This window comes from Nipponia nippon, unplaced genomic scaffold, assembly GCF_047370975.1.
Source record: "Nipponia nippon isolate SJK-2023a ecotype South Korea unplaced genomic scaffold, ASM4737097v1 scaffold_5, whole genome shotgun sequence".
In the NCBI taxonomy this organism is placed as follows: domain Eukaryota; kingdom Metazoa; phylum Chordata; class Aves; order Pelecaniformes; family Threskiornithidae; genus Nipponia; species Nipponia nippon.
This window is the reverse complement of record NW_028262369.1, coordinates 84,872,163-84,890,938: the sequence shown is the minus strand read 5'-3', so window position 1 is coordinate 84,890,938 and position 18,776 is coordinate 84,872,163. Positions and strand designations below refer to the sequence as shown.

At 38.8% G+C, this 18,776-nt stretch overlaps 1 protein-coding gene across 4 annotated transcripts in view; it reads left to right on the top strand.

Moving 5' to 3' along the window:
• GYPC (glycophorin C (Gerbich blood group)) overlaps nucleotides 1–18,776 on the top strand; it is a 46,970-nt gene that overhangs the window by 14,168 nt on the left and 14,026 nt on the right. Inside the window, exons 1-3 of one of the 4 annotated variants that reach the window (XR_015699006.1) lie at nucleotides 4,810–5,411; nucleotides 13,511–13,561; nucleotides 16,120–16,500. Coding sequence is in view for 3 of the 4 variants with exons in the window: in XM_087733333.1 (XP_087589459.1) it covers nucleotides 6,702–6,798; nucleotides 13,511–13,561; nucleotides 16,120–16,316 (345 nt within the window). In the remaining variant the exon portion in view is untranslated. Of the gene's footprint in view, nucleotides 1–4,809; nucleotides 5,412–6,701; nucleotides 6,799–13,510; nucleotides 13,562–16,119; nucleotides 18,409–18,776 lie in introns of those variants that run through there. The other 3 variants (XM_087733331.1, XM_087733333.1, XM_009472198.2) reach the window with 3 other exon arrangements.

Below are 18,776 nucleotides of genomic sequence, written 5' to 3'. Positions count from 1 at the left end.
ACTCCTCTCTGACTTGTAACAGATACATACTTGTGTCCAAGCCTTGCCCTGACATGAAGTACAGCACAGCTCCCCCTGAAATAAACTGCGACTCACACATATCTCAGGGTGGAACTTGGCTCTTAAACAAAGTTTAATGGGAGTCTGTTCTGGCTGAACTCTACTTATGACTTCATATTTTCCAGGGCTGTGCTAGTGCTGTTGGTTTGTTCATTTTTCTTTTTTTTTTTTTTCCATTCCCTTTATACTAATAGGTGTTTCAGTGGGATAACTTGACCTTATGATACTGTTCCAAAGCAGACTTCTCTGAAGGCAATGATAAATGATTTGGGTATGTTATGAAAGGGCTTTGAGAAATTTGCAGGTTCTCTCATGACTGCTTGAGAAGGCAGATTTTTGCAGCCTGTTAGGCAGCATGAACTGGTGAATTAAACTGGGAAGCTGGAAAACAGAGAGGATGGACAGAGGCTATATATGATGATCTTGATGATGAATCTTTGGTTCTGTCATGTTTCTAATATTCATAAAGTAGAGTTTTTAAAAGCTTTCACCATTGGCCCAACTGAGCGGTTGGAATGCGTGGGAGATCTGCCACCAACTTCAAAGGGAGCAGAAGCAGTTTAACAGAGAGAGCTTTTGCAAATCCCACCTTGTAAATATACCACATGGTATTTCACTTTGTTTGTTGGAACAGTGCCCTGCTTTGATACAAGTGTAAATGGGACCTCAGTGACTGCTGGTGCTGCTCAGCTGCAAAGCGTGATTGCTGCTGATTCATCGATGGAAGAGCAGCATACCTCCAGGCAGGGAGGGAGGTACAGAGTAACAGTTCTGCCCTAGTGTCCCTATTTTGACAGCTGAGAGAGGGTCCTTACTTCTTAATGCATTCCAATAAATTCTTACACAGGGAATACCAAGCTCAGCTTTTTCCGTGGCCTTCTAGAGCCCTTTTTTTTTGAAGGAGTCATTTGGCTATGAAAATCTGGAGTTTTCTGTTCTGTTCAGACCAATCTAGCAAGGAAATCTCCAGCTTTATCCAGCTGCTTTTCTCCTTATGCTTCTCTTTTGTGGGACCTGTTTTTTCTAAGTGCGGATTTATAATGTACTTCACCCGCCGGAAAGAGCATTCCTGCTTTTTGCCCTCTCTGTCTGCACCCAGCAAACCCCTTCCTGTTAACAGATCGACCGACAGTCAGACCACATGGTGACTTGGATCAGTTTGCCAATAAGTAAATACCCCCCACCTCTTTCCTTTTGGTGGGCTGGTGTTCTGCTGGATCAGCTTGAAAGGAAAAGGGTTAGGAATGAGAATGCCCTTTTCTGCTGGAATGTAGCAGTCAGCTCAAATCACAACAATTCACTCTCAGCTTTCCTGCATATATATTTCATACATTTAGGAAAACAGCAGCCCAAAGGCTTTACAGTAACTCAAAAATATGTTGATCAGAGAAGTGCCATAGCAAGCATTTGTTGCTATTGAAAAGTACTAGACCATATTTCTTTCCTTAATGACACACATTAATCCTCCATTGAAATTGCAGTGTTGTCCAAGCTGAATCTGGCTTTAAAGGTTTAAAATACAGTCCAAACTATAAAAATGTAGCATTTTGACCAAAAAAGGAGCTGAAACAAATCTCAGCAATGTCCCTTTGGTTTTTCCTTTGCTGTTAAAACCACTAAGGACATGGTCCACAAGCTTTGAAATGGCTACAAAAAAAATGGCATTTTTTAAATTGGTGACCAAAATATGAATATTATCCAAGTACCCACTGCTACTTCTGTTTTCAGTCCAGTTTCCTAATGAAATGAGTCTTTTGTATTCCTGCTGTCTATCTGTCTGCTTAATCATCTGTTCATCCATCTGTCACTTCCCATCAAGAACTTTTGGATCTACTGACCAGTTTCAACCAGATTCGAAAGAGAAGCAGAAGCCTCAGAAATTATTATCGTTCTCCAAGTTGTGTGAAAGTCAACATTTGTCTACAGAGAGCCATTCAAGTGAGCAGTAACACAAAAAGGACTCCTTATTAGGACACTAAACAAAATGGAGCTCTTTTCTAGTTAGGAATGTAATAGCATCAAATTTTGGTGCAATATGGTTTCTTCCATAAACATGACTGCAACTTAACAGGCAAAAGCAGAGTGTAAGACACTAAGCACCTGTAGGAGAGATCTAGCCCTTCTGACCAGTGCATGTTGAAAGCTCTGCAAAAAAGTCTTTGACTACCTTATGGAAAGGTTAAGCCCTGAGCACAGGCTTTTGAAAGGGATTGCTGAGCAGTGCTAACAGTAACGGTTGGCATTTGTTTTCCCTAATTATAGACTCCAGAAAGCCAGGCTTCTAATCTAATCTAGTCTTCTAGATTTGCTGCTTGGTTGATAGGAAGAGAAATTCCCACCCCATCCCCAGGATTCATGACATCTCTGTTGGAGCTGAATGGATCTCATTGCAAGAAGGCATGTCAGAATAGAATAGAATAGAATAGTTCCAGTTGGAAGGGACCTACAACGATCATCTAGTCCAGCTGCCAACTAGCTTACTCTCTGCAGCACCTGTGGAGACAGTTTAAATCACATAGACTCCTTTCCAGTAGTCAAACATCTTGCCAGGCTGGTTATTAGCTCTCCACCTACATGGTACTTACCATTCAGGTTTCATTAGGAGAGAGGAACATTAGTAATGAGTTGTTAATGAATCTCACAATAATATAAGTCCCATGCTGAAAAACATTCAGTATATGGCTTCAATGAAGTTTTTTTCATGCTCAGCTCTGTTAATGCATTCAATATGCTATTTGTCAAATAATGCCAGACAACTGTCCAAAAATAATAGACAAGCAAGATTTTTTTCTTTATTTTTTTCCTGTTTTTAACAATTATTGCACAATCTGTCTAGAATTGCTCAGATGAATGATAGATGGTAAAGTTTTGCTAAAATTGCTCAACTCAATTCAGACAGCTTGGACTGATATGTAAATGCTTTTCAGATAATAAAATGGTCTTTGTCTTTTTAAATGAAGCAGTTATGCAAAAGAAATCTCCATATTCACTGAAGAATCCTTGGAAAATGAGAAATGTTGTTGCCTTGAGCTATTATTTGCCTTGCAAGTTTCTAAGGTGTTTCAATATGTTTTATTTTCTTTGTTTAATATGCTCAATATTTAAAGCATTTGGAAGATTGTTTCCACTACAGATATCTACATTAATAATATTAACCTCGTCAGTGCTCCAGGAAAGATCTCTGTGTCCCTAAAGACCATATGCTAAACATCCTGGCATTTCCACTTGCAATACTTAGTAGACAGTGCCTTAGGCAAGCACTGGTATATGAGCTGGATGTAGCTGAATACAATTCATATCAAATAATCTAGGGGACAGAGCACAGAGAGCTCCTGTTTCCAAGAATTGTCACCTGTCGGACTGCTTTGCTACAAAATATTGGTGATGGGAATGAGACATAAAGGAAGAAACCTGCCTATGTTGCGGGAAAGTATACTTTTCTAAGGATAGTAGCCTTGCACTACACTCTGTGAATAGTCAGGATAATATCATGTGCATAACTACAGGCTTCTGCCAGGTTCCAGGTGATTTCTAGATGACATCACCTGTAATTTGATCATATCACCTGTGATTTCAGCACAAGGTCAATCTTTTTCATCCCAAAACAAAAAATAGACATTTATCAGCCTTAGTAGAATAATGGACATGTTTCTTTCCTTGTACGTCAGTGTGCATTAAAACAAGTTTTCTGCCAGCAACAGAACCAGGGAAACACCCTTGCTTTTGGATTTGTATTTCTGCCCACCCCCAGCATACACTGGCTCACTCCCACAGCAGCTCCCCATGTGAAGGAGAAGCACCATGCTGCAGCTCCTCTGGATCTCCGTGCATGATGACTGGAAAGCACATGGTGACCGGGGAGCTGTCTGCTGTTAAACAGAGCTTAAAATTGCTGAATCCTCACTGCCTTTCCTTCACTGCTGGACTACCTTTTCTCTCCAGCCTACAGTTTTCATGAAAATTGAGGCAAAGTGCTTATCTTTGCCTGCTCTTCCTTTAAAAACAGTTGGAGTTGAATAATAGAGTCAAAACTTGTAACGGTTACAAGGACAGTCAGGCACACAGCAGGAACAGAGAAAATCAGTGCAAAAATTCTGCTGAATGTATTCAGTGGAAATATTTCGAATACTAACAAACAGTTCAGTCTGTCTTAGTTAGGGAGACTAATTTTAACTAATGTTTGTCTTGAATAGTGCTACAGCCATAAAAAGGGTATGCTTCAAATGTAAACTAAAAACTAATCTTAAGAAGTTATTAATGTCATAAAATCAAGCACAGCAACATTAAGAAACACATAGATCACCTTATCCTCTGATGACATGGTCAAAAGGCCTGAGAGTCAGGACTGAGGCTAGCAGACCTGTTAGGTACAAATTAAAAGCACATCTTGGTAAATAATTACAAGCAGTTTAGCAGTTAAATTGTCTTACTGCATCATATAACCATTTACGCAAGGGGTTGGCAGGAATTATAATGTCCTCCAAGACCTCTTGGCCTCTGACTTTCCACTGAAAGGTTCTGGCTCAAATTTTTATGCTTATGTTTCTAACATGCAAAGTTTAGGTGAGCAGGGTGTGCTTCTTTCATGCACTGCTTGTCAAGAATTGCAAGTTAAGTATCTGTTACAGGTTGTCAGATGGGTTTTCACTATATCCATAGCCAGCTCCTTTGATTACGTATGACAATTTGCAGCATTTGCAATGGTTAATCAATTAAGCCAGCAACTCCTTTCCATTCAGGTTTGATCTCGGTGAATGAGCAAACGGCTGTTTTGTTCCCATTTTGATTCAGCTAGAATGACTAGAGCTTGAAATTGTTGACTTTGGAGGAAAGTCAGGCAGAAATTATTTGGCAGATTTGCTGGATATTTAATGTTCCTTTCAAAACCTTCACAATTAAAAAGCCCTCGAAAGGAGTACACTATTCTGATGAAGAGCGGGGAGGTGGGAGGAGGAGGAACACATGCAGGAAAAAGTCCTGATCGTGGACTGTATCTTATGGATTGATTCATACCCCATTTGTTACTCCTTCTTTAATGAAGCAATACCAGGTCAATTTATCTTCCCCAGCAAGAAGTTGTACATTTGGAGCATGAGCCGACTTTGATGGTTGTGGAGGAAAAATGTAAATGATGGCCTGGTTACATTAACATATTTCCATGGAAAACTAAGGAGCTTTTTGCAGTGATATCAAGCAGCTTTCCCATAGAAGCACAGCAAATACCAGCCACTCTACATGAGCAGCAAGACCACCCCGGATGGACTTTGGTGGCTTCCCACATCCCATCTCTAAAAAGATTTCTACAGCATCCTTTTGTGATCTTCATTGCCCACTTGCTAAGGAGCTCCAGTGTTAGTAGAGGCACCTCCTTTCTCCAATTTCTCTGTCAATTTTTTACTGTATATATACATCAGTGTGAATACATGGGACACATTAAATATCTGTTACCAGAGGGGACATGGGCCTACAATAAGCTCTGTCTCAAGTACTGTGCTGTATGGAAGCTGTAAGGTTGTAACATTTATAGTACTTCTAAGGGGGGGATGGCCATTTTAATGCTCTTACTGATGCGCTTTGCTTAATTGCTGTCAGAATTGGTGGTTGGCATTCATCTACCCTGAGCTAAGGAGATAAAGTATTTTAATGTATGTCTCTAGTAAGTGCAAATAAAAAAAAAAAAAAAGAGTATTTGGTTCAAACTGAAAGGGGAATTTGGGGGCGGGGGTGTCTTTTGGGGGGTAAACAGAAAAGTTTGATTTAACTAAAAAAAGATCTATTTTTTTTAGATTAAGTAACCCTTTAAAACACAATTTTCTTCTCTTTTTTTAATTTGTTATTTAAATTTTTTATTTAAAAATATAGAATATCTGTTCAGTTTTAAAAGATCCTTACTATTTTTCACCTAAAATAATTTCCCAAATTTCATGAACATTTTCTCCTTGTCCCTCTTGTCATTAAGGGATATCATAGGATTATTTTCTGGCAAGCTGACTTTTAGTGTATCTCTCCATCTCAGATTTTCCCCAAGACCCAAGTGCAATTCAGTTTCACAAAAGAAGGAGAAACTGTGTGAGTGAAGCCATTACTCCCTCAAACATTGGAAAACATATTTTCTCTTATTTACTTTATAACATTCTAGAATGGTACAAAAATATTTTGCTGACCCAGTACACCAGAATCAAATGTGAACTGCTAAAATTATGTGGCAATCTTAATCCAGTTAAACTAATTTGATAAAGCCCTTTTATCCTCACTGTATTACAAAGTACGAAAAGTCTTGAACAGGCCTTTATTTTAATTGAATGAGACTGGATTTTGTCTTCTCAGAATTAATGACAAAGTAGTTGCTAGCTAGGATAGCAAGAGGATTGGGCCTAGTGCATTTAAATTTTGTAGATATTTTTAATCTGCATGATTTACCTTACATTTGGAGCGCAGTCCATTTACTTACCCAAAAGATCATGTGCTTGTTGTTGTATGTCACCATTATTGTCCTTATAATAATTTAGTATATAAATGGAAGCCAAATTATTCTGTCTCTTGTCCAGATTGACAGATGAGAAACTGTTCCTTAATTTTGAAAGAACAGCCTTGATGTGTTTCATTATCTAATGGGAGCTGGTGATGGCTTTTTCAGCAGAATGTGTCAAATTGATGGGTTCAGGCTGATGACCCTTCAGGATAAGAGATGCCAGCTCTGGCAGGGCACAGCACGCTTACTGGCAAATATTAAAATAGGTAATGACATTTTTTTTTTAATCCAGAAAGGCCTCAGTGCAATGCATCTGATATCGTAACACAGACCAGAGAGCAGCTTGAGCAATTAACATATTTTTAACATGAAGTTTTCAGAAGTTGGTTCAACTCTTTACGCATGCAGCCGCAGTGAACCAGTTCTAACTATAGCTTGTAAATTAAATCAGTATGGTAAGGTTAATAGATTAATGATTTTCTCATGAACGCAATGTGTTGGCAAGGCACAAACATAAACCAAAGGGCAAGGAGGACATAGCACAGTTGCATAAACAATGGAGATGTTAAGACTTCATTAGTTCTTCCACACTAAATGTGTGGTAAGAAAAGTCTTGCATCAGTGATGATGATAGGGACACATTAAGACCTGCTTTTACAATTGAGAGGAATGATGACTGCAGAAGAGCATACAAAGACCAAAAAAGAGCCCTTGGGAAAGGAACAGTTATAATAAGTACTTTTCTATGTACTGACATGGTTTAACCCCAGTCAGCAATTAAGCACCACACAGCCACTCGCTCACCCTCCCCCCTGTCGGTGGGATGGGGGGGAGAATCGGAAAAAAAAAGTAAAACCCATGGGTTGAGGTAAACATGGTTTAATAGGACAGAAGACAAAGAGATAATAATTAATAATAATAACAATAATAATAATAATAGTAGTAGTAATAATAATAATAATAGTAGTAGTAATAATAATAATAATAACAATGATAATAATAACAATAATAATGATATAAAAGAATATACAAAACAAGCGATGCACGATGCAATTGCTCACCACCCACTGACCAATGCCCAGCCCATCCCTGAGCAGCAATTGCTGCCCCCCCAGCCAGCTCCCCCCAGTTTATATATTGAGCATGACGCCATACGGTATGGCATAGCCCTTTGGCCAGTCTGGGTCAGCTGTCCTGGCTGTGCCCCCTCCCAGCTTCTTATGCACCTGGCAGAGCATGGGAAGCTGAAAAGTCCTTGACTGGTGTAAACACTACTTAGCAACAACTAAAACTTCGGTGTGTTATCAACATTATTCTGATACTAAATCCAAAACACAGCACTACACCAGCTACTAGGAAGAAAATTAACTCTATCCCAGCCAAAACCACGACATATACATAATATTAAAAAATAATAAATTTCAAAAATTATAGTAAAGGTTTTTAACAATTGCAAAAGCTTCCTGGTGGAATCTGTATATTCTTCAATACTTTCAGAAGTTTATAATGGTTTACTGAACCCAATCAAATACCTTCCTATCATCTTCAGTGGAAGTAACTACATCAGTGATGAATGTTTTGAAACCCCGCCTAAATTCTTTACATAAAAAGGCAGTCTTCCTTTACAATTACAACTTTTTTAAAATAAGGCAAAATTTATATGATATGTTGTGCTAGATCAATTGATACAACCCAAAAAATAGACAATAATTTACTAGACTTGGTATTACTGAGTAAACTGTATGTCACTAGTCTCCAGTTATACTTAAAGCTCTCTTTCAAATGTATGAATGTATGAAAGAACAATCAATAAAGAAGCAATATCCTTCTCTGAATTACATTTATATCTGGCCTGAATCATGAACTGGATGTTCTTCAGTTTGAACATCTTCCTTGTTTACTGGAAGTCCACAGATAGATAGTACTAATACTTAAGACAAAACCATTAAACATTTAATAGTTGAATTCTAAAGACACATTTCAACCTACAGACTGCTTATACACCACTTGCTGCAACAATGCAGTCAATATTTGTGGTGGTTCTGCAAAGCACATCCATGGATATACCAAGATAAGGTTGGGTTGTTCCTCACCTGGAAAAGTCCCACTAGCAGCAGTGTTTTTCATAAGGTGCTTAGGTGAGTTGATTAAAGATGAAATCTTACAGTGTGTGTCCTAGTCTGCACATCTAGAAAAGCCCTAAGAAGGAAATGACTGCCCTAAGGAGCTCAGCTCATCATTCACAGGGACTGAATGAATTTCAAGCACTTCTTATGCAATGAACAGGCACATCAAGAGAGAAAATGGGTTGCCCAAGAAAGCACTTAGAGATCTACTTGAGTGTAATTTAGCAGCCAAGGCTTCATTTGAGATTGTAACCACAAGCAGGCAGCAATGGAGCATCATGACAAGGGATGGCTTAGGTTGCTAAGAATTGAATGCACAAGCTTGTGGGTAGGAAAATCCTGAAAGGCAGGAGAAGGAGCAGTGCTGCCTGACTGCTGTTGAGTGGCTTTGGAACCTGTGTTGTAAAAGCTGATTATCACACATAGATATCTGTATACTCACTCAGCTTGACTCACCCACTCCAAAACAGCAGTATCACCCACAGCTGCAAGGAAATCGTGACTACATGAGCTGTAATCTCGGGCTTTTCTTTCTATATTCAACACTGCTTAACAGTAAGCACTTGCCCAGCTTTAGTTTGGAGCTTTATCTTAGGAAATGAGAGAGACGCTAAGTTTGGGGTAAGGTCTATGTTATCCCATCAAATTGCCCTTCTGGATTACAGTGCAGAGATTTGGTAGTTCACGCCAGTAGATTAGGTCTATCCTGTAGGATGATTCCCATGCATTCATATCAAATGTGCCAAATGGGGATCCCTTTGCAGATACAGTTTTCCTTTCATGCTTTTTCCGTGTGTAAATCCATAACAAGGAAACATGTAGGTACTTAAATTGCTAACTACAGTGCTGACTGCAAAACCAGTAAGGGTGCAAGTACCGGATTTTTTTCTGGAAACTCCTTTAGCAGGTGAAAATGATGTCTAAAAAATTAGAAAGCTTGAACCTCTCTGCAAGTTTATCCCACGTGTCACTGACAGTAGCCATAGAAGCACATTAAGGTATTGTTTTCTGCAAGTAGCAGGATCTAAAATCTGTGCTTTCTATGCTGGATGGGATAAAGTACTTTGGGAATGAATATGCCTCTTCCCATGACCATCTAAGTTGAATGGCTTGTCAGTTGGGATGTCTTAACATGTTTATGCTTCTGAAGTAGCTCACTGATAAGTCTTGCATCTTTATCAGGATTCTCATAATGCTTTGTGTTTAGATCACAAATGTCTATGTGCTTATAGACCTGTTTTCCTGGTGTCACAAAATCATGCCAAAACCTCAGTTTTCATTTACAAAGTGCATTTTGTCTTTGGTGTTGTAGAGAAGGGCTGGAAAGTAAGACTTGAATGAAGCTCAGGTATGAAAAAAAAGGCAAATAAAAAAAGTTTTAAATTATTTTAAAGCCAACATCATGATTTTTGAGCAGGAAGTGACTTATGGGTTTTAGTGGTTCAGATTTGTAATTTAAAGAACAAAAGAAACCATTACAACTGCCAGGAGAAGTGCATAGCAAAGCAAGGAGAGTGCTGAACCTCAAACAAACATTTTCACTGCTGGACATACCTCCTTCAAACAAATGCCTCTCAGCCAAAATGGAATGGGATCAGTTTAAACTAGAAAAAAACTATCAAAATTAATAAAAGTCAAGTTTTATTGGAAAATCGCACTGGGAGGAGATGGTTTAACAAATTTACTGACAAATTTAGCAGGAAAAATTCACCACTGGCTACATTAACATAAAAGCTAGTTGTACTGGCTTTTCACCTTTGAAGCACAAAGCCAGAGATCTGCTTGCAGTATTTAAGTCAGGAATATTCCTGGGGCTTTCAGAAGCTGTTGCCTTCTCAGCATGATTTGATTGATGAGAACGAGACAGGCACCAATTGTCGTTCTATTGCAAAATTCTTTATCTGTAAGTTTATGAGCAGAACTGGAATTTGATGAATTTCAGGTCATGGCACAAAGGCATTTCTTTCCCTTCATTCTGGCTTTTAGAAACTCACTTTCCAACAACAGGCAATTTGATTTGTATGTTCTATTCTTGATTTAGCCATTCGGATGGCCAGAGATTTTATGACAAACAAGTTTTCCCACAATCTTTTGATTTCTGCATGTCATGGTAACCAATGACACTAAATAACAACACTGTCTAAATACTTTTGGGATCAGGTTGTAGCTATGGACAAGGGCCAATATAACAGTGAGAGGAAGTTTTGCAAGGACAATTTAGCAGCAGATAACACAAAAGACGTCCTTGAAAGAAAGGAAAATAACAAAAACAGGTGCAATAGCAGTTACTGAAACACAGATCTCTGAGTGCTCTGCACACAAAGAAGAGCAGAATAAAGAAGGTACAAGAAGGCCAAAGCCTACAGCCATTGCTGAGCTAAAAATTCCTCCAGTACTTTGGATATCTTTTCTGCCTCGGAAAGTGAAGATTCAGGCCTCCAGTAATACAGTGTTATTTCTCACATAGACTGAGCTGAAGTTAAAGAGGACATGCTGAGGTTCCTGGCCAAGCATGGATTCCTGTCTGGATAGTGGCTGAGTCCCCTGCTCTGGGAAGACGGCTTCATTTCATGAGCACACGCCTTGCATTTTCCTTAGTCATGTTTCATGAAGGGCAATAGTGCTTGAATTTTGAATGACACTGATGTCTTCCCCCCCTGCCTAGCAATATTGTGATATTGCCATGAATCACATAGCTATTTTTGGACAAAGTGAAATTTCAGGAACTGTGAGACAGGCATTGAGGGTCCCTCTCTCCATTCCATCATCCCTGCTCTGAAAATGATCTAGGGAGCAGACCCTGGAAACTTCTGGTCATTGGTGGTGGTAGCTGTGGTATCCTGGCACTCTGGATGATGCAGCAAAAGGCCAGCTGAGAGGACAGCAAGCACTTTCTGTGGTAAAAAGTCGACACACAAAGAAGTTAAACTGTCGTCTTTGCAGTAAAATGGTAACTGTGGTGAGTGAAGCCACGTCACAGTGTTAGCAGGTTGCTGAACAGCACAGCATCGTCAGCTTAACAGATCAGTGCCAACTACATGGTAGCTCAAGATGAGTCCAGCATTCTTCTGAAAACTTAAAAAGTACAGTATGGAAATGAAAACTTTTCTGCAAAGTGATGATACCGTAATCCATTATCAAAAAGCACTTTGGTGGCAAGTACTAGAGATAAGGCACCTGCTTGTTATCTGAATCTGAGAGGCACCTGGGAACAACAGGAAAGAGCAGAGAGTTACTCACATACCTTTTTATAATTAAAGGGATAATGATTTGATCTGGAATTAATGTTTGGAAGCAAGCTGTGTGGCTAGGGAAGCATTTTAAAATTCACACCTTCAAGTATTTGATTGCTGTAGAGGAGCCTGCTTTTTTGGCATGCAGCATATATTTGGTGTATAAAGAAATACAGAACAGTTTGACCTTGAAGCAATTAATCTCTTCTGAGGCACACAGGTTTTGAATGGACGTAGACATAATTAGAGTTTTTAAATTACACAAGGCATGCTCAATCTTTCCATCAGTGTATAGCTGGAAGAAAATGTGGGAAGGATCTCTGGGCGAGAGAGATCCTACTTTCCAGAAAAAGCATCTCCCATGTTTGGGGAGAGAGGTATCCTTTAAATCTCAGTTCTCCTCTGTTTATTGCAATTTGATATAAGACACTGGATATGAGTAAGGAGGAAACTGCTGATAGTGTCTTATCCTTGCATCATCTATCACAGATTTAGCAAAAGGAGAGTCAGATATCAGCCATAGTGCTACTGTTGAATTTACAGAAGGATTTGGAATTAGCATTTTTACCTTTTCCAGAAAACTTTTCTATCCACTGCATTTACCAAAGAGAAATAAAACAATACCTCACATAAACCTATTTGCCTTATTCAGAAACCAATATCACTTAGAATTGTATAAATAGTACAATAATAAACAAAGAAAGGAGTGTCCTGTCATAAACCTAGCATGGAAGAACTCCAGGAGTTCATCACCTTCTCAGACATCCACATAATTCAGGACTAAGGGCTGATACCAGTGGCATGAAATAAGGAGCAGAAGTGCTATAATTAGTAAGTGCTATAATTAAGATCAAAACATAATTCAAATTCTAACTGCTCTTTCAGCAGCTTGCAACTTTTCAGACCAATTTCTTACTTCTTCAAAGGGCATAGTCAGGTACTTCTCTTTTGCATTTAAATTGCAAAGTTATAGTTTTTTATAAATTATAATCCAGTAAAGAACATAATTTGATTTATCAGCACCAAATTCAGACTTACTCTAAGTGACAACTGTGTTTTATACCACACACATAACAGGCTTGCCTTGATTTCAAATGCAGGTTTAAAAGAAAACAAATGCTAAGATTAAAAACAGGATATTGCAGATAAATAAATACTAACTGAAATTAATAGAGCCAGATTAATTTGCATCAAATCAAGATCCAGACCATAGTCTGAAGAGCCATAAATGGGAAAATGAATAGGCACCAACATTTTTTCCCCAAAACTGCCTTTCTGAGAGTAATCACAGTACCTGAACGCTCTTAATTTAATCATTCGCTGGAGGGTGTTACAGGTAAGTGCTCATAATAAACAGTAGGTGTTTCCCTGAGGGCCATGATAGTTTGCATAATGTGCTAGCTATTTATTTTCCAGTGTTATGGTGACAGAAAACTGTTACAGTACAGCTAATTCTAATGAGATGTTTCATAAATGTCTTTTGCTAACGAGAGATCTCGTTTAAGTTCTGAGTTTCAAAGGTTAAAATAATACAGCACCACGAGTACAGTCACTGCTGTTACATACGATCCAATTCCTTTTTCTTTAATTAAGTTTTGTATGTTCTAATCTATTTATAGGTGGAGACATCGAGAGCCCCACAGCTGGAGCAGATGTGGCTGTTATTGGAGGTAAGTAACAGACCATACTAAGCAGCACCATTAGAATTAAAACAGCGGGTTGGTTGATGTCTTGCATTTTGCAAATCCCCTACTTTGCTGACAAGACAACAGGAGTGGCACAATTAGAGTTAATTAGGCCAGTGGGAAATCTGCTCCCAGAGGGGCTATTGGCAAGATAATGAGATGAGATAATGAGCATAAACTGTATAGTAAGCAGCACCACCCCCATCCATTTCCTCATTTTAAGACAAAATACCTAAGAGTCCAGCAGCAAAGTCAACCTCTGATTTTCTTCATTATTCACTGGGCCAAGATTGTCATTTAATACAAAACTGGTGTAGCACCTTTGATTTGAGCCATGCTAGCTCATACCAGCTGACCCTTTGTTTTTACAGAATATACCACAGTGCATTTCTTGGTGTTCCATTAAAGCTCTCTCATGCATTTAAACTAAATACGGTTGTCAGAATAAATGAGCAAAGCTATGTTCACAGAGAGAACCTGTCTTTTTATTTTTATTGTGTTTGTTCATTTCCATGCTAACGCACTAATTTCAGTCATTCACAAGGGGCTATACCAATCATTAGTGCAAACTGGTGAGGTTCTGCTATATTTCCCTCAGGTCCCATCTCCTGTAACTTTAATTTCAGCTTTCTATGAACAAATAGCAGGTAAATTGATTTGTACTTAGTCCCTTAGGCTTATTAATATTGTGCTACATCCAAAGCCTATTAAAGTCTCTTGTGTCAAGGGATACCAGTGAGGTCCTAAAAACTGATGAAGCCCCCACTGCAACTATGATATTATTGTAAACCTAAAGTTCTTTGTATAAGCAATTTCATTTCTGCTAAGGAGTAACTTCACTTTCCAGAACCAGGCACCATAAAATCTGCATGATAACATTGCAGGCATATTTTTAAGACAGAGCTATCATTTTTATTTACCCCGCTAATGTTCTCTCCATTCCCCTGTTTTCATGCCAATAGGGTATCCCCACTCAGTCTACTGATGCTGATAAATCCAAAGCTTTGGATATACCCTGCCACATATCTTGAACACAGGGGACAGAAGAGAGATACTGTCTACATACCCCTCATTTTCTCTGCAGAATAGGCATTTCCAGCGAGCGATTCATCTGACCAAACGTAGTAATTCCGTTCTAGAAAAGAAATCACACACACACACCACCATCCACTGATGACAGAGGAATCATAGAATCATAGAATACCAGGTTGGAAGGGACCTCAAGGATCATCTGGTCCAACCTTTCTTGGCAAAAGCACAGCCTAGACAAGATGGCCCAGCGCCCTGTCCAGCTGAATCTTAAAAGTGTCCAATGTTGGGGAAAGCCCAAGGGGAGTAACTCAGATGGAGCCTCTTGAACTGTAGATGCCTACAATGAGACAGATTAATTCCTACCTATTGCATCCTCACAGCAGCTTCACACTCCACATATAGGATTTTCCTAGGAATGTCCTGTTCTGGTGCTTTTTATTGTGTACTTCTTTAATGTTTGATTTACTCCTAGAGTCACGTGAATATAGAATCAGCTCAGTATCATGTACTTGTGCAGAATCACAGCTAAAGAGTTTATAAGCACATCCCAGTTGTATCCAAAAAATGTTAAAAAAAGTAAAAATCACACAAGTTGAATAAACTTCAAAATACTTCATTTATTTTCAGGATTCTTAAGTGAACAATTTCATCTGGAGGGAAGGGGATACAGCTTGTAATTTTTTTAACAACGGACTTAGGGGTGCCTCTCTTTTATGGAATTGTACCTTTCATGGTAGAAAAGGAAAAAAATGAAGGGGCTCTGGGAAGCAAGGACACACAGTGTTCTCTGCACGATCGCCCCTGGAACCCGGATTTACTTTCCTTCACTAGGAGTGCTTCCATTAGTCCTATGCACATTTGGGTTACCTATGGAAATTTTTGTCCAGTCAACACATCATTGCTAGTAATTAGCCTTAGTCCAGGAGACAGGAAAGATCTACCCAGAATCCCTTCCTCCTCCCCAGTGTCACTTCCACATTCATTACAATCAGACTTTCTTAATTAGAACACAGCATGAAATGGCAGCTTGCAAATACAGAGCAGTACTGCAGTCACACGGCTCCTGCTATTTGTTGAATGTCTCCTAAGAAATATTCAGTGCCCTGCACTCCTTAAATTGAGGTACACTCATGGAGGCAGGGTCGGGTTGCCTGCAAATTCCCCTGGGTATATGTTACCAGAAGGATGAAAGAAACCTATTGGTTTTCCTTTATGTTCTCTTATTTCTCCTCATTTTGTAATGAACTTTTAGCTCCAATGAGTTCAACAAAATCAAGACATTGATTTGAAAGAAAGCTAGTGAGACTTTGACCTGCATTCCTGCAGTATCTATATCCCGTCTTGTTTTTTGCCATGTCACACTCTGTTCTGATGCCAGCCACTACAACATGCGAACATCTTATGATATATGGGCTTTTCCCTATCAAGTAATTGAAGTTGTGATGCCTGGCTGTGAGATACTGCTTGTATTTTATTACTGACAATACATTTAACTGGTCTCTTTCCTCTAGGTGTGATTGCTGCAGTGGTATTTGTCCTCATTTGCCTGCTGGTGGTGATGGTCCGGTACATGTACAGGCATAAGGGCACCTACCACACCAATGAGGCAAAAGGAACTGAGTTTGCCGAAAGCGCAGATGCCGCTTTGAAAAATGACCCCGCTCTCCAGGAAGCAGTGGATGAGAGCAAAAAGGAATATTTCATCTGAGAGGCAAGGATTTCCATGGAGATTTCCCCAAGGGAATCAATAAGAAATGCTACATCAACAGAAGTGCTAAGAGATGGATAATATGAGGATACAGGCAAGCATCCTAATTGAAAAGTATCTCTCTCTTTACTTTTTTGTCACTGGGCTGTTTCTTTTCCTCTACTGGTGAAGAACTAAATGCCAGGTACTTGCCTGTTGATTTTATTAGCAACACAGCTGGTCACAGTTGAAATCAATATGAGATAAGAAGAAACAAAATCTCAGCATGAGTGATACACCAAAACCAGATAAAGATAGCAAATGTCAAGCCTTGACATTTGGTGAAAATAGCAGATGCCAATGCAAAATATCCTCCTAGAGTTAATGATGCATCTTATGCTGATATGATACAGAACTACCTGAAATTGCATTTCAAATGGTCACAGAACAAACATTAAACTAGATAAAGCTGATGTAGCTGGAACAAAAATAGCTTTGTAGGCCAGGTATATCCCCCTCTCCTTAAATGTGCAATTTTGCTGGCACAGGGGAGTTTGTTTTGTTTGTTTGGGGATTTAGATTGGTATTTTTTTTAGTTTTTTGATTTTTATATATATAAAAGTCAAAGACACTTCAAAGAAATAAAACTGTTGGAAAACATGGGAAATGTAAGAATGAAGGATTTATTTCTAACTTGCTCTGCATGTCAGCTTGAGAACTGCAAAATGTTGGAATTTACAATATAGTAGTCAGTAAACTTACAAATATGATTCCAATTAGTTGGTAGGTTCCCTGCATGCATGCATAAGTAGATATTAAAAGGTAAAGCATCTTGGTTTGAGCAGGCCTTTTGAAACAATGGAGCTCAGCTAGATTTTTTCATGTAAGATATTTTTGCCTGAGTATTTATTTATTTATTTTACATTGGAAAATTCTCTTGAATGCCCACCAGCAGGATTTTGGATTTTTGCAGGGAGAGGAATTAAGTTCTGGTGCAGATACTGATAAATCTTTTACAAATGCAACCATAAGACTGACACTATAAAGAAGCTTGCTCATCTGCATCCCACTGTGTTCTATTGATGTCTCCCTCTGTACGGCCTCTGTATGGCCTTTGTATTGTGCTAGGTAAGAGAATTACACCAACCATTGATGCTTTATTATAAATAAATAAATAGATTAGTCATGGTGAGTCACATGAAAAGATCTTATTCCTCGCCTAAGAATCAATGGTGATGAGTTTCTTTACCCCAGTAAGCTGGCTTCCTAATTGAAGCTCAGAATTAGCTCTGGAAATAAGATAATTGTTCTCTGCACCTGCTCATCCCCAGCTGCGATGGTGCCATGGACTACTGAAAATAGAGGGGGAGAAATACACGATAACAAATAAGACACTGATGAGCTCTGCTCAACTCAATATGTTTTTTCTTCTATTTTGATCTATATGTATGTGTACATATATGTAAAGTCATCTACAACTGTGCTTTCAAGACATTGTTGCTGATCACTTGTGCTCACTTCTTGGCACCAAAGTTGGAAAGCTCCTGGACTCCAGTATTCATTATCGACATTGGCCACAAAAATGCTGCAAGACAAGACAGATCTGAACAAGACAAGACTCTGAGGACCCAAATGAAGAAATGGGATATTTTTGTCTTTTCAATCACAATCTCAGTCTTTTTTCAGCACCTGAATGAGATGGACTTTCAGTTATTCTTAGAATCCCGATAGCTTTGATTTTGAATCTTAAATCCCCACATGTTTGCATTTTAACCAAAGAATATCAGAATTGTGCCAAATTTACTAAATGCTTAAGATATTTTTCATAACATACCATTGCACAACCACATTGTATTCTGTGGCTAGTGCAGTATAAAATGCACAAAACCCAGGACTAGCAGAGCTCAAATATTTTGGTATTATGCACCTGACTCTTTCCTTCTAAGATAACATTACTATTTTAATCTTTTTACTACTTTTGAAAAAGGAATCTGGTTTTGTTTTTCTAGGACAAGTGTTGGAGAAATTCACTAATCTTAGCTGTAAGACTGAGTTTGTAAAACTGAAGACCCCTGACCCCTCAGTTCAATAAAAATGTAAATATTTCCCCTGAGGAGAGGGTAAACAGGGTGACTTGAGCTCTGCTGCATCTCCCACACAAGGCGTGGGAACATCAGAAAACTTTCCTCCAGTGCTAGCAGGACCTATAAAGGACTACCAGCCTTTTGTGCCTTTTCATATACTCAGAACCATGTAACGTAAGTTTGGCTCTTAAAGAAAATTGACTTTAGAGGAAGTGGTGAGGGAACATGGGGAATAAATTCCTGTCTCCCTGCCCAGTCATGCAATTCTGGTTTATGCAACTTGAGTCTGCTAATTATAATTAGACAACTGTGTCATACCTGATACACAGGAGAACCTGAATTAGTGTCTCTTTTGGGGTGTGTGTGAGTTTTTTAATTATGAGGTGGACTGAGACAG